Source organism: Bos taurus, chromosome 18 (assembly GCF_002263795.3).
Source record: "Bos taurus isolate L1 Dominette 01449 registration number 42190680 breed Hereford chromosome 18, ARS-UCD2.0, whole genome shotgun sequence".
NCBI lineage: Eukaryota > Metazoa > Chordata > Mammalia > Artiodactyla > Bovidae > Bos > Bos taurus.
This window is the reverse complement of record NC_037345.1, coordinates 1,439,164-1,454,850: the sequence shown is the minus strand read 5'-3', so window position 1 is coordinate 1,454,850 and position 15,687 is coordinate 1,439,164. Positions and strand designations below refer to the sequence as shown.

Below are 15,687 nucleotides of genomic sequence, written 5' to 3'. Positions count from 1 at the left end.
GCCCCTAGGGGTCAGGGTGGGGGGTGCTGCTCAATACCCCAGAGGGCGCAGAACACCCCCGCCACTGAGAGTTAACCAGCCCCAGATGCCAGCGTGCTGAAGCGGACAAGCCCTGCCCTCCTCAAGCTCAGGAAAGCAGGGGGTGGCGACACCTGCCACCACCAGGAAGCCCTGCGTGGTCCTTCCCAATGGGCAGGGACTGTGCCGTCCTGTTCTTTGCCCTTCCGTCTCCTCCTGAGAATCAATCCTTTGACCACCCCCAGGGTGGCCACTCTCCCCGTGGGGCTCCCCCGTTTCCTTGCTTGCCACTCCCCGCAGCACTCAGCAGGCTCCTCCCTGCCTCCTGCCCCTCAAGGCTTCCTGTGTCCCCCTCTCTCCTCGGCTTCTTTCTGCCTCTCAGGCCCCTCTTCTCAGCCTCCTCTCCCGGCTTCTCCCTCTTTCTGCAACCATCACACACTGGAAGAGCAGAGAGCCCATGGCTGCCTCGACCCCTTGCACGATGTGAGGATGAAACTCGAGGCTGTGGGAGAAGGGACGCTCCCGGAACTGACCTGATGATGAAGGCGCCTCTGACCTCCAGGAGCTTCCGCTCACTGCTGAACCTCTTGAGAAGGTTGATCATGAACTTGTAAAAGTAGGAGTTCATGGTCGGGGTGGAAGGAGAACACTCCAAGCCTTTGGTACCTACAGAGGAAGGGACAGAATGGGGTTTATTCTGCATGCCCACAGAAAGGAAACAGTTATCGATGCCAAAAAGGTGGGGACAGTCCCTGTGCAACCAGGTGAGGGAACACCATCCATCAAGGGCCACGCTGGCAGCAAAAAAGCAAGGACCAAACACGTGTGCTCAAGCTGATACAACCCTGCTCGCTATAAACGCACCCATTCCCCTGGCCACCCCTCCAGCGGACACTCCATCATTTAGTGAAGACTCCTTACTTGAGACTAGGTGCTAGGTGCCAGGTGCTTCTGAAAAAACAGAACACATTTTTAACTCATCCCAATAAATAAAATACGCCTGGGCTTTGGTGGGTTAAGAACAGATGGCAAGTCATAGAGAAGAAAGAGGGAAGCAGGCACAGCCCCAGTGGTCGATAAAGCCGACAGACCCCCAGAGGCAGAGGCCACACTCCTTTCCCACTGCTGCTCAAGAAGTAAGAGACGGCACATGCTGGCAAAACGTGACCAGGCGTTTTCACCTGCACCCGATGTTCTGAAATCAGACATTCTTCATCTTCAGGCAAAGATGCTCTATCAGAGTAGCACCCTGAAGACCTCGAGGTGGCTTTACAACCAGAAGCACACTCCAGGCCTCCCCCTTATGTGCTTGGGTGCTCAGTCGTGTCCGACTCTGTGTGACCCCATGGACTGTAGCCCGCCGGGCTCCTCTGTCCATGGGATTCTCCAGGCAAGAGTACTGGAGTGGGTTGCCATTTCCTCCTCCACTCCCTTACGCACCCCAGCTGAAAATACACAGAAGGCCAGAAACAGCACCCCCTGCCCCACCCCCTGTCCCCGGCCCTGTGGAAGGCATCCAGCGCAGAGGGGACTAGGGTGGGGCCGACGTGCTGCGGCCGACCCCAACATTGTGCGTTCACACACCCCTGCAGTCGCCCCGCCCTTGCTTTCTAGCACGTGCTGAGCTCAGCCCAAGAGCAGTGGTGGTGATGGCAGGACTCCTCAAGTCCACCTGCCTGACGCACGAATAGGGCATCTGATTTTTTCTGGTAACGATTTAATCGCGATGCAACTCATATACTATCAAAGTCACCCTTTTAAAGGGTGCCGTTCAGTGAAACAGGCAGGGAGTGGGGTCTCTGGGAATCAAGTTTGGCTGTGCGAAGGGATATCAGCTCCCAGAAGCGTCAACCCAAAGTACGACTGTGTGGAACCGTTGCCCAGAGCGTAAGCAAGCCTTACAGAGGAGCCCTGGCAGGCCGACTTCAGCAGGTGCAGGGGCCAGGAGGCAGCAGTGAAACCTTCTCCCAGGAGGTCTATCGTTTTGCTGAACTCAGACTTCCTTAAATCCTCGCAAGGTCCTTACAGGGAAGTGGCTGGGAACTGGAAAAGGTGCTTCCTGATTTTTTTTTCCCCTGGCTGTGAACTCGTCTGTGAGGATGCCTCACCAGGAGCCACACCTTCAAACTACTGTCCTCTCTCTGGAACCTCCTGGACAGCTCCTGTGAATCGTGCCTGGGGTGAGCCCTTCGTGAGAAGCCAGTTTAAGGACAGGCCTCACGGCACTTCTTGTCTGCAGTGTGTTGTTCTGGGTCCCTTTCCAGAAGAGCCTGGCCCAGGGCCGTCCTGAGTGTCTCTGGAATGGCAAATAGTCTGCTCTCTGCCCCCGAGGGGCTGTTTGCAGAATCGAGTGTCACATTCTTACAGATCGAGTTACTCCAGGCCCAGCTGGGGCTGACTCTGAAGAGATGGCTGTGGATACAGTTGTGAGGAGCCCCATGTCCCTGTCCCCACACTTGAGGACATGAATTCTGCTGCCCCCATGGAGGCCTGGCTGGAGGGCATAGGCTACCCCTACCCGTGGAGGTACTTGTGGCCTGGGGTCCAGCTCCTTGCAGCCTTCTGGGTGCTGGGTGACCATGGGTCCTTATGTCCCTGTCCCCTCCTACCTTCTGGAGGTGTGTCCCTGTCCCATCCATTAGCAGGCTTAGATTCCATAGTATTCCAAAGGACAAAGGGATCAAAACAGCGACTGACCATGAAGAAATCCTCGCCACCCGGGGCCACAGTCTCCAGGTCCTGGGGACTGGGTGACTTGAGCAGGCGCTGGGGAGAGGTCCTGGGTGGCTCGGTTCTTACAGAGGCAGTGGGCGTTTCTTGGCTGCACCGTGTGGTATGTGGGATCTTCAATCCCCAACCTCTGTCCCCTATATTGGATGGTAGATTCTTAACCACCAGACCACGAGGGAAGTCCCAAACATGGTGTTTAGAGATTGGCTTGGGAGTCCACCACACCTGAGATCAGATCTTCACTCAACCCCCAACTAGCTGTGCAACTTTGGACAGATCTCTTAACCCCTCTAAGCCTCAGTTTTCTCATCTGTAAGATGGGGGCCATGAGAGCCCACAATAAATGAGACAGAGGATGTAATGTACCAGGCCTGGGGCTTCCTACATAGTCTGTACTCAAACAAGAGGGGGTGTTACCACCAGCAAACCTGCCCTAACCAGGAGCACTGCCTGAGGTGAATGGGTCCCATCTCCTGAACCACGGCCGCCTCTGGGGACCACGGTCAACTCTGGAGTTCCAGGCCCACCATGTGGCCCCTGGAGCTGAGGAGGCCCTTAGGAGGGAGGGGTGGGGCAGAGTCACATGTGGGAGATGCCGTGTCGAGAGGGTCCTGTTCTCACAGCGCAGTGGTTACCGTAGAAGCTTCTGCCACTTACTTCAAAGAGCAGGAGGCTGGGTGCAACCTAAGTGGGCACTGGGTGCCTTCCGAGGCTGCCGGGAGAGACCGTGGAGCTGCCCGAGGCCCCTGGCCCTTCTGGCTCCACATGCCAGAGCAGACTCCAGTCAAGGCCGCTGCCCCAGGAGAGAAGGCCCTGCAAGAGCCGGCAGGGAACCTTGGGGAGTGCCCGGGAGGGCAACATAGGCTGGGCTGGCTGGGCAAGGGCGGCCGCCTCTCCTGACCACCAAGGATGGGGTGGGGGCCACCTCGCTCCCTCCCAGCCTCCTTTCTCCCTGGCCCACCAGCCACTGCTCTGACTGACCAGCCGGCTGGAGGTGGAACTGGAGACAGGGTTCTGGGCAGCGCTGCCGGCCTGGGAGGGGAAAAGGGGTGGAGAGAGAAGGAAGTCTCCAGGAGTGCTCCCACGGGGAGTGCCAGGCCTCTCTCAGCTGAACTCATCTCTGCCTGACCGCAGCCTGCTCCTCCCCATGGGGCGCCCGCCTCTCGCTTGTCTGCACGCGCAACTGGATTGGCCTCTTTTCTCACCAGCTGAGAAGAGCCTGGGGCGAGGGGCTACAGCCCCCAGGACGGGGCGGTCAGGGCCCGCCCCCCCACATGTGCTTGAGGGTCTGCTGGGTGGACAGGCCAGGGTGAGGGGCTGCAGCCCCCAGGACGGGGCGATCAGGGCCTGCCCCCCAACACGTGCTTGAGGGTCTGCAGGGAGAACAGGCTGGGAGGCCTGTACCAGGAGGGATGGCGGGTGCTGGTCGGAGGTGAGGGGAGGGCTGGGAGCAGCCTGGTGTCAGGAGGAGGCACCCTTCGGGGCAAGGAGAGCAGGACTCCTCCTGCCTCCTGCTGAGGACCGCTGGCCTGGCCTCTGTTGCAGAGATGCGGGCTCGCGCAGGAGGCTCACATGAGCACCGCTGGCTCAGGGCAGGCAGATGCCGCCAGGAGCACCGGGTGTGCAGGGTCTGGCTGGGGGCGGGCAGCCAGCGAGCCGGCGCTGCAGATGTTCCTAAGTGAAACCTGATGTGGCGACAGGAGACTCTGCAGAACGCCGACAAACAGCCTCCCTGGGATGTTTTGGATCGAGCTCTGTGGCTGTGACGTGCGCGCGCCTCACATGTCAGGATAAAAATAGCTCTGGCCTCAATACACCACGCTACAGTTCAACAAAACCAGATGCGAGAGCGTCACTGCCCCGCCTGGGGGAGGCGGGGAAGGGCCCACGGATGCCCAGGGCAGGTCCAGCCGCCGCCTGGGGGCGGGGGCCTGCGGGGCAACACCTCTGGGCTGGTCCTGGCGGGAGCCTCACAGGCTCCAGGAGCCCACGGCCCAGCCCGCAATGGATGTGCCCTGAGGGCGGGGCTGGGATGGGGAGGCTGGTGAGGATCGAGAGCCTGCACTCAGAGGAAAGGGGCTGGGACGGGGGTCTCAGCGGGTGGGGAGCCCCCATGTCAGAGGGCCCAGCCCCCTCTGCAGTGCGAACCGATCTAACATGCAGTCGCTTTAGTCTCTGTGCAAAGGCCAGTGAGCCCTCTGCCCCAGGCAGTCCCCCAACTGCAGGAGGCTGTCCAGCTGCCTGCTTCAGAGCAAGAGAGAAGAGAAGGGGCACAGCAGGGCCTGGGAGCACCCCCGGCTGGTGGGGGGAGGGGGGCCGCAGGAAGGTGAAGGAAGTAGGCTCCTGGGCCAGCACTCTCCTCAAGAGACAGGCTGACCCATGGGGAGGGTCCAGTGAACTGACATGGAGAAAGTGCCGAAAACACAGCCCAGACCCAAACAAGAGCTCAGCACATCAGAGTCACCGCTGTCTTCGGGAGCTGCCAGGGATGGCTTTCTGGGTTTCCTTTACAGTTTATCTCTGCATTTGGTCATACCAGGCTGGGCCATAAGCAATGAAACTGAATCAGAACACTCATCTTCGCCTACGTGTTTGGAGCTGGGAGCAGACAGCCTTGCGCGATGACTTGAGCAATTTCATCCCAAGAATGGGCCGGAAAGGAAGGTCAGGAAGGCTGGGTTTGGGGGCACACATCCATCCCAGGGGACTTGGTCGCAGGTCACCACACGGCTGTGTGGGGCCCAGCTTCCTCCCCTCCCGCAGCAGGGCCTCGACCCGGAGCCCTCCTCCCTGCAGGCCTTTTCCTAGGAATCTGGCAGGGCTCCAGCCGTGTGGACCAAGCAGAGGAGGCACAAACACTGCCAAGTCACAGGGGGACCCAACTGCGCTTTCATGTCATTTCACGGAAGCCCAACTTAGGGAGACGGAGCCCTCCACCAGCTTCCCTCAGGGCCACCCACCCGGGAAGCTCATGGTCTTCCTGAATGCCCCAGCGGCGGCCCCCTCCCCAGCCCAAGGCTCTGCTGAGGCCAGGAGTGAAAAGGGTTGGGCAGAAGGGAGACCACCCCCTCCACCCACACCACTCTGCACCACAGGCAGGGCTGTCCCTGCCAGGCCAGGCGAGAGCACCGTCCCTGGTGGGCAACGTGGCCTGCAGCCCCGGGCACCACTGTGCTGACACCGAGGCCAGCACAGCAGCTGTCCAAGCAGGTGACGGCCCACCGACACACTTGGTCTGCACAGTCTGAGTTTACAGGCCCGACGTGCAGGCTCGGTGCCACTGGTCTCATCTTTGCTAGGCTCCCTGCCGCCTTAGTTTCCCGAATTCCCTTGGTAGGGGTGGCAGGGCGGGTGATCTGTCTTACAGAGACGCAGCCCTGCACCTGCAGGTTCTCAGAGCCGTGCCCTGGTAGGCCAGGGGAAGGCAGGTCCAAACCGGAAGACGGTCCACCTCGCAGCCTGTGTATGACCAGCCGGAAGCGGACAGAAGAACCCCCCACGTGCAGAGACGCCGTGGGAGAAAGGACGGAATGCGTGTGTGTCTGCGGGTGCCCTCTGACCTGTGTCCTACGCCAGCATCCTTAGCGCCCACCTCCTGCCCTCCCCAAGGCGGCCGAGGTGGATGGCAACAGGGCATAGCCCTACTTCTGGTTACTGCCGTGAGCTTGACCTCTGAGAACCACAGCCTGCCTGACAGGCCTGCTGCCAGCCATGGACCATGTGCTGGGTGGATGCCCCCCACTGACAGGGCACGCTGGGCGCACGGTGCCGTGAAACCCCCACAGTGGGGAGTCTCATTGGCTGCAGGCACTTCCGTGGTGCTCTTTCCAGGATGGAATTTCTTCTCGTCTGGCACACTTAGCTGTTTTCTATGAATTCAGGGCGAGGCCCTGGCTGATGTGAGCCAGTCTGACAGCCTTGGGAGCTGGGGCAAGTCTTCATCACCTCGGCCTCCCTGGCGGCCCAGGCGTCTTGACAGGGCCAGAAGCTGGGGTGCAGAGCTCTTTGCCACCCAAGCCCCTCCAGCTCCCACTCCAAGCAGTGGAGGGCATGCTCCCGGAGTTCCCCAGGCCAGGTCCTGCAGCCTGGGGCTCCCACCCTGCCCCTCCAGGGCGGGCTGTGCACAGCTGCTTTTCAGCCCATGCCTCTACCAGCCAGGAAGTGCTTGTCATCTATGTCTCCATGCCCTTCTCTGTCCCTAGGAGGAGCAGATCAGACAGCCCCGGAGAGGGTGCGTGCCCCCTGCCCGGGGCTGTCACCACAGCCTCTCCCCGAGGACATGCGGTCTCAGTTTCCTGAGCAGGGAGTTCTGGGGGCCACCCCCACCCTCAGGAAACCTCCTCTCAGCTGCTGGCCCCGCTGCCTCTCAGTGAGCCCCCCACCCAGCCTCTAGCAGCCCTGCCACCTGTCTGGAGACTGCAGGTTGGCGCCCAAGTGCTGATCTGGGGACCTAGCATGGAGAACAGAGGGGAGCACTCGCGTCCACAGGGGTCGCGCGGTCAGGATGTCCACAGGAAGCAATGCGTGGGCCCGGAAACCGCTGCATCCTGCGGAACCAGGGAAGGACGCTGGGCTGCTGCGAGAGCCCCTGACTCCTTCCTGCCTTCAGTCAGAAGCAGCTGGAAACAAGAGCAGCTGCAGGCGGAGCGTGCAGTGGTGACAGCCTGGGCCCTGTGGGACACCCCTTGGCCGGGGCTTGACTTCAGGTGTCACTAGGGAGATGTCTTCCCTGGTGGCTCAGCTGGTAAAGAATCTGTCTGCAATGCGGGAGACCCAGGTTTGATCCCTGGGTTGGGAAGATCCCCTGGAGATGGGAAAGGCTACCCACTCCAGTATTCTAGCCTGGAGAACTCCATGGACTGTATAGTCAGTCCATGGGGTCACAAAGAGTGGGACACGACTGAGTGATTTTCATTCACTTTTTGATGCACAGGTCTTCTGGGATTGGCTGGCAGCCCTGGCCCCCACTTCCACTGAGCAGGTGCCCTCAGGGCCAAGTACTGGGACACCTCTGGGGACGGTGTGGTGGGGCTGTGGTGGAGAAGGCACCACTGAAAAGGCCCCAGATGTATCTGACTCTTGGCTTTTCCATCAGAGGAGGTCTAAGACCTCATATCTGGATGTCAAGAGCCACTGAGGGGACAGAGACACCTCAGGCAAACACCCAAGATTTGCTGGGTACGCTCCTTTCAAGCTGCCTCCGTGGGCATTTTCCGGGATTGTGTCACTGGAAGGCAGTGGCATCTGCTTGCGAGGGAGGACCCGGAGTCACGCTGGCCCCAGGAGAAGAGCCACCTGGGCTGGAGGGACCCCGAGGTGGGGGCTCCAGGGGCGCCATGGCCAGCTTCACGTGCGAGGACTGCCCGGAACACCCTGTCTGAGTTACCCAGTCTCTGGCCTGGGCCGCCTGCCCTGTTACTTTCAGCTTCTCGACGACGTCTTCCACCCATGAGACCCAAGCTCTGCACTCCCTGACTTCTGACCAGTGACGGAGCCCCAGGGGAAGAGATCATCACTGACTCGGATGGTTTCACATTCAGCCAGTGGCTCAAAGGGCCGAGAGTGGCAGGGAGATGAGGGAAAGGGCTGTGAGGGTCTCCTGCGAGGGTGGGGGCTGCTGCAGTGGGAGGCGGGAGGGTCAGGCTGCCTGCCGCCTGCAGAGCGGCACATCACTGGCCCTCACCCCCGGGAGCTCCCGGGCTCAGGAGGGTGGCCCACGTGCAGCCAGTCCTGGACAAGACTGAGCAGCGCCGCGCCCAGGGTTCCCGAGGCCACAACCATCCGGGAAGGGAAGACTCACCGGGTGTGTTCAGCAGGCCGGCTCTGCCGGGGATGGGCGCCTGGAGCTCCGAGTGGCTGACCCGGAGGTCAGGGCCATCGAGGGGGCCTGGGTCATCCGTCTGGCCTGCAGGGGAAGAAGCAATTTCTGCCAGCACCTCCAGATCCTTTAGGATAACCTGGGGAGAGAAGAAGAGAATGATGGACAAGAACCCCCACCCTGCGCCATGACTGTGGACGGAGAGCTGCCTCCAGGGGCACCAGGCCGCTGAGGGCCGCCTGGATTACGGCTCTGAGTGCTCACAGACTGCTGCAAAGGATATGGACTCAGGAGAACAGAGGCAGAGGGCACGAAGTGGGGGAGAGAAGGCGGGGTCAACTCTTCCAATGCTCACTGCTCTCTGGTCCCGGGCCCAGCCTGTGCTGGGGGCCCTGGGCTGGCCAGGCCTCGATGTCAACCAGCACTCAGCCAGATGCTGACCCTACCAGGGCAACAATGACCCACACCAGGTCCAGTGGGTTATTTCCCTATCGGGAAATATGCTTGGGGAGCCAGCACGCCTGAGAGGCCTGGCCCGTGAGACGTCCGCACCCTGAGTGGCCCTGTGAAGGAGGGGGAGGCCAGAGGAGGCAGCTGTCCCGGTTCTGAGCCGGAGGGGAGCCCTTGCCTGTCCTTGGTCTCGCCTACAGGCGCCTCCTCAAGGAGCCTGAGGCTCCACTTCAGAACTAGCTCGTCCATGAGCGGAGCTCAGTGCTCACAGTCCTGGCTTCACTCTCGACCCTGACATCAGTCGCCTGACTCTGGAACAGTGAACTCACCATACCCGCATCCCCTAGCTTCTGCTGAGTGGCGCCTGCTGGGGGCCAGGCCCGCGCTGGCGGGAGGAGAGGCAAGGCCACAGGGCCCTGGGCGTTGTCCCCATGACCCAGGGGAGACAGGCGGCCCACAAGCTCTGCAACAGCACTGCCTACGCCCCCGGGACCAGCAGCATGGCCTGAGGGGGGCTGCCGGGCCTCGGAAGTGCTGAGCCCAGGTCTGCCAGGGAACCGGGGGTTCAGGGAGGCACACGGAGCATTCTCTTAACCAGCAGAAGCTTTTCACGGATGCGGGACCAGACCCAGAGGCACATTCCTGGAACCCAGGCCGCAGCCCAGCCCCGGAGTGGGGTGTGCGGTGGGGTCGGACACCAGGCAGGGAAGGTCGTCAAGGACTGTCGCCCGGACACAGGGGCGGTCTGAGCGCGGCTTTGCGGTGGGCCGGTGGGGTTAAGGCTCCTCCTGTGCCGTGGGGACTCGCCCTCGCCAGGGCGCTGTGCCGATCTCAGGAGTTGCTTCCTGCACGACTTCTACGCGGGGATCCTGGGGCCAAACCTGCTGGTGGCCCTGCATGGGGACAGGGCAGGGACAGCGGCACACATTCAGGCCTCCAGCCTCACCTCTGCATCAGGAGCATCTGCGTCACTCGTCTCCGCACGCCTCTTCCCCCCGCAGGGCCGCACGGCCAGCAGAGCTGTGCTTCATATCCCGCATTGTCTCGTTTTATAAAGTTTCATGTCAACCCGCAAATTAATGCAAACCACACACTTCTACTGTACAATTACAGCCTGAAATGTTGTCTACAGGTTCCTTTAGTAATCCTGGCCACCCCTCTCGTGCCTACATATCAGAAGATTTGTCTCTGGTCCCCTGGGGGCTGAAGCCAACAGACAGTTCAGCTTGGAGCAAAACCGTGTACTTGTGTACACACACACTGTGGAAGCTCCCTAAGTGGGAGCTGGAGAACAGCAACACTGTCTCCTTCAGCCTCCAGAGCCAAGGACTGGAGAGGGGCTGCCAAGACGGAGGGCAAGGAATGGCGCGAAGAGGAGAGCGGGGAGTTGGTGGGGAGCCACTTCGGGGTTCTCAGTCCAGCCCATCAAGTTCAGCCACTGACCCTCCCCCAGTGGACCGGGAAAACCACAGTCCACACTGAACGAGGCTATGGGTAACCAGCATCCTGACGCAGGCCCAGGCCAGGCCTCTGCCTCTGCGTGGGGTGCGGGGGCGCCCCGGGGGCGGCATCAGTGGGGGCCTGGGACAGCAGAGGGGACCCCGAGGAGCAGCCCTCCACTGGACCTGGCTCTGGTCTCTGTGCCGGCAAGGCTGTCAGCGCTCCTCGTCCCTGAAGACCTCACGGCCCTCGGAAGGACATGGTGATCTCAGCGGCCTCGGTCACACTCAGGGCCGGGACACAAGGGGAGAAACGCCCCACGCGGCCTCAGGACACGCAGAGCCAGTCCCCCTGGCAGCGCGCAGGCCGGCTGGGCCCATGCCGGCGCTGGCCTGCGGTCCTGGCCCCGAGGATGGGAAAGGCTCACAGAAAGTGGGAGGAAGCCACGCCAATTAGTATGCGCTACACAGCTTTTCGCAGAATGAATATAAAACACTTGTGCTTTCTTTTTGTGTGAGAGAAAGAAGGGGGGAAGGAGAGGGAGAGAAAAAGGTTACAAGAAAGCAATATTCTGCAGGAGCAGGAGGGCCTGCGGTTACCACGGCAACGGGCTGGGGGGCGGGGGGAAGGCACATCAGCTGGTCCCTGAGCGAGCTGGCCACTGACAGAGAGAAAAGGTCAGCGGCAACTGGGGAAGAAAGCATCTGACAAAGCAGCTCCGGGAGGAAGGCGGCTGGGGTGAGGGGCATGGGGTGTCACACCCTCCATGGCTTGGGGAGCAAAGTGAGGAAGGCCTTCCTTCTAGGAGGCGACCGGACAGCAGTGAAGGGCACATTCAGCATGGGAGGGGAGTCACTGTCTAGATGGGCTGCAACAGGCTGTCAGCCCCTGCCCTCCAGCGGGCCAAGGACAGTCTCCTGGACAGCAGCTGTTTCCACCCCTCATTGACTGGTGCATCCAGGCACTCTGTCCCCGCAGTGTGTCCAAAGACCAGCCCTGGAAAACCCCTTGCTGCGGGAGGTGCCCTTCTGTCTCCTGGAAATGCTCCTGCCTGCCCCTTCACCACCTCGGGACCAGGGGAGACCCAGAGCTTGGCAAGGCTAAGCCCGCAGGCCTGTCCTCTCCTCCCACCCAGACCTCTGGACACGGAGTCCCAGGCGAGGCACCCGGCGGCTGCAGAGCTGGGCAGGAAACGGAAGATGGATGGTTCTGGAGAGCTTCTGCCAAGGGATGGCTGGAAAAACCTTCCATTTCTCTACCCACATGTCTCTGAGAAACAGTCCAGAGTCTGGCTAGGCCCCTGATCAGCTGACCAGGCCCCAGATGTCAACAGGCTCAACCTTCCAGTCCCACAAGCAGGGAAGGAACTCCCTGGGATGGGCCCTCTGCAGTCCTGGCCAGCAAGAAGCCGCACGAGTTTCCGAGGGCTGCGTCGGGGCTGGCGGGGAAGGGGACGCAGGCTGGAAGCCCAAGGCCGAGGTCTGCGGGCACCGCCCAGGCCTAGCTGATGCCTCTGCCCAGAACAGGGCAGCTGCAGGGCCATAGCTGAGATCCCGGGAAGGTTGGATTACTCCTTATTCTTGGGGAGCGGAGCTGAGTGCAAACGAAGGCTGGAAGCCCAAGGCCGGGCCTGCACGGGAAGCCTTGTGGCCTCCTGCCTCCTTCCGCACAGGAGCCTGTCCCCTTCCTTCACAAGGGCTGCAGCCCAGGGGATCAGGCCTCTCGTGCCCCAATGCCTGGTGGACTCATCTGGAGAACCCAGTCCAGGAGGCCGGGCCGCTGGCCCAGGAGGGGCGCCCAGGGAGCCGGGAGTCGGGGGGAGGATGTCTGCGGGCCCCGGCACAGCTCCTGTGTGCCCGAGCCCCCGTGCCACTCTGGGGGGTGGCAGCTGGCACCCACCGGCCCTTGACACAGCAGACCCGGGCTGGAGAAAGCCGAGATCAGCCCTGGCCTGGCCTGAGGGGGCAGTGTTCCCAGAATAGCTTCCCACTAAGGGGGCGGGCGCAGGCCGGGCCCAGCACCCTGGGGAGGCGGCCCGCAGCCTTGCCTTCTACACCACCGGAGCAGCTCTGCCAAAAAGACTCCCAGATCTGGGGGTGGGAGCAAGGGCACTGCTCAGCCTTAGACCTATTTTCCCACTGAGGAAACTACCCTGATTAAACCCTTGTATGCCTCGGTAAAGCGAAAAACAACTTGAATAAAAGGAACAAGAATTCTGTTGGTTTGTTGCCTGACTTTGAACGCACACCCTTAGGAAAACCCTCAGGAGCGGTTTTCTTTTCTTTTTCTTCTGTTCAAGTGGACTCAGAAGTCCTTCCAAGGCGCCAGTTCCGTGCCATACTGCCAAAGGCCAGCACCTGATGCTTATTAAGTTCCTCGGTGACAGCAAGTGTGGGTTCTGGCAGCTGGAACCGACCAGCCGCCGCCCCGGAGGGCAGAGGGGGACGAGGCCAGCCCGGGTGAGCTGGCGTGGAGACAGGCCCCCCAACTTCCCAGGGTGAGACGGCGTGGAGACAGGCCCCCCAACTTCCCGGGGTGAGACAGGCCCCCAACTTCCTGGGGTGAGCCGGCTTGGAGACAGGCCCCCCTTGCCTCCCACCCCAGGGCTTCCTGTCGAAGCCCTCGCTCACTCGCAGCTCTGACTGGCAGGTGCCCCTGCAGGAGGTGAACTCTCCCTGTGAGCGGGCAGGGACTGGAGGGGCCTCCGCGCGGGGCAGCCTGGGGCAGCGCGGGCACCGTTACAGCTCGGTCACCAGGCGACGGGCCGAGGGGCCGCTGTCTCCAGGGCCGGGCCCGCGACAACCAGGACACCAGCATGGCCTCCCGCCCGCCACCGGGTCTCTGCTCAACCCCAGCCCCGTGTGAGTCCTACTCAGCTCTGTCGAAGTGGGCAGGCCCAGGCCCCCACGAGCAAGGAAGAGGGCAGAATGGGCCCCAGTGCGCTCTGCTGCCACGTGCCCGCCTCCTGCTTACGCACGCACTCACGAAACGCGTCTGGGGGTACCAGCTGCTGCAGTGACACAGACAGGGACCTGGCCAGCCCGGAGGAGCAGAGGAGTGGGTGGTGTACTGACCTTCAGGGATTCACGGGGCATCAGGCCGAGATCCCGACCTAGTTCCCTCACTTCTCTGAGCCGGTTTCTGCTTGGTGAGGGGTGGACACAGCAGAGGGCATGCCTGAAGGGCTGCTGTGGAGATGGTGAGGCCTGGTGTGGGCTGGGAGCCGAGCAAGCACCCAGCACACTCCTGCCCGCAGCATCTCTAGCAGCTCCCTGCCCCGGCGGTGGGTTTTGCAAACTGCCAACAGGAAGACGTGAAGGAAACGCAACCAACTCTGCTTTGGCTATCTCCGAAGGAGGAAAAACGGACACACGTCCTGGGAGAGATCTTGGCTGTTGCCGATGTCCCAAGTGAGGCGGGGTGGGGTGTGCATGTGAAAAAAAGGGCCCTTGGCGATGGCAGAGAGAGAGGGCGCTGGAACTGACAGACAGGGGCCTGGCCCCCAGGCTCCCGACAGGAACTGGGGCGGGTCCACACCGAGGTTCTCAGTCAGAGACGAGCATCAGTCACTGGGGGCCTGTGGGAAACCCAGGCCACAAGGCCCCACCAGAGAGAGCAGTTTACGGAGGTCCAGGCTGCAGCCCAAGCAGCTGGGTGTTGAAGAGCTCCCGGGGATTTGGCGGCGGCCCTGGCGTGTGTGGCTCTCTTGGGGCACTCTGTAGGGTTGGTGGATGCGGCCTTTCTAGGTGAGACGCCTGATCACTTGAGTCAGGGAGAGACGCGCTGGGGAAGGTGGCTGGCTCCTCCCGGGAGCCCCAGCCCTGTCCAGGGGAAGGTGGTTCCTACCCCCTCCCCTTTGTGACTCCTCTCTGGGCCCTACTTTTCCTGCTTTGGAAAATAAGCCACCCCTCTGGCGAGCCTTCTGCCCTGAGCTCCAGTTATGGTGCAGCTCTGGGTCCTCACCTTCCCATCAATGGAGGGAATTCAGACAGAGATAAAGACTGAAAACCCTCCCAGCACAAACCTGTCTTCCTAGAGCAGGTAATGGGAGCCAACGGGGGGTACTGAGGGCCCCTCCTCACCCCAAGGAGGTGCCTCCCCGCACGATGCTGGGCCCGAGACCGCAGGGCCCAGTCCGTGCACGGCAGCAGTCCTCCGCCAAGGGCCCCTCGGTGCTGACGGCTGGGGCCTCTGCTGGGCTGCGGGGCTAGGAGCCCCGTCCGCGGGGCATGCGGCTGCAGGCCTGATCTCTCCTTGCTGGCCGCAGGCCCTCTCCCTGCTCGCCTGTCCCTGCCCCTCATTTTCTCTCCCAAGCCCTGCAGGAAGCTGCGGGGTCCACCTGGGAGAGCAGAGGACCAGCCCTGAGGCCTGTGGCGGGAGGGCCCGCACATCCTCACCTGGCCATCGAGCGGCAGCCCGGCTCACCCCTCCACGTGGGGCGGGCCCTCCGCAGTCGGAACCAAGCTCTTGGCCGCCACTGTCTCGCCCTTTGGTGCTCCGGGCTGGCACCCGACCTGACCGTGTGATCTGACCGTACAGAAACATTCAGAATTGAAGCGCGGGGTGGCGGGGTTGTTTTTGTTTGTTTTGGAGAGTGGATGGAATGAAAATGGAGCAAAATAAAAACTGAGGCAAGGATATGAGAAGGAAAAACAAGCCCCATTCTTACGGAAGACTGTCCACTTTTGAGCAGGCCGCATTAGTATTCCGGGCAGTGGAGTCAGGACCACACAGTCAGGGCTGGAAGGGACTTAACACGATCCAGCCTGACTGCGTTTTAGGGAGGAAAACGGAGGTGACGTGTAACTGGTTCCAAACTGGGAAAAGAGTACGTCAAGGCTGTATATTGTCACCCTGCCTATTTAACTTATATGCACAGTACATCATGAGAAACGCCGGGCTGAATGAAGCACAAGCTGGAATCAAGACTGCAGGAAGAAATATCAATAACCTCAGATATGCAGATGACACTACCCTTATAGCAAAAAGCAAAGAGGAACTAAAGAACCTCTTGATAAAAGTGAAAGAGGAGAGTGAAAAAGTTGGCTTAAAACCCAACATTCAGAAAACTAAGATCATGGCATCCGGTCTCATCACTTCATGGCAAATAGATGGGGAAACAATGAAAACAGTGACAGACTTTATTTTCTTGGGCTCCAAAATCACTGGAAAATCCCATGGATGGAGGAGCCTGGAAGGCTGCAGTCCATGGGGTCACTGAGGGTCGGGCA

At 61.1% G+C, this 15,687-nt stretch overlaps 1 protein-coding gene across 1 annotated transcript in view; it reads right to left on the bottom strand.

Annotated features, from left to right (window-relative positions):
* VAC14 (VAC14 component of PIKFYVE complex) overlaps nt 1-15,687 on the bottom strand; it is a 76,423-nt gene that overhangs the window by 33,043 nt on the left and 27,693 nt on the right. Inside the window, 2 exon segments of the mRNA NM_001082444.1 lie at nt 552-684; nt 8,549-8,705. Of these exon segments, the coding sequence (NP_001075913.1) occupies nt 552-684; nt 8,549-8,705 (290 nt within the window).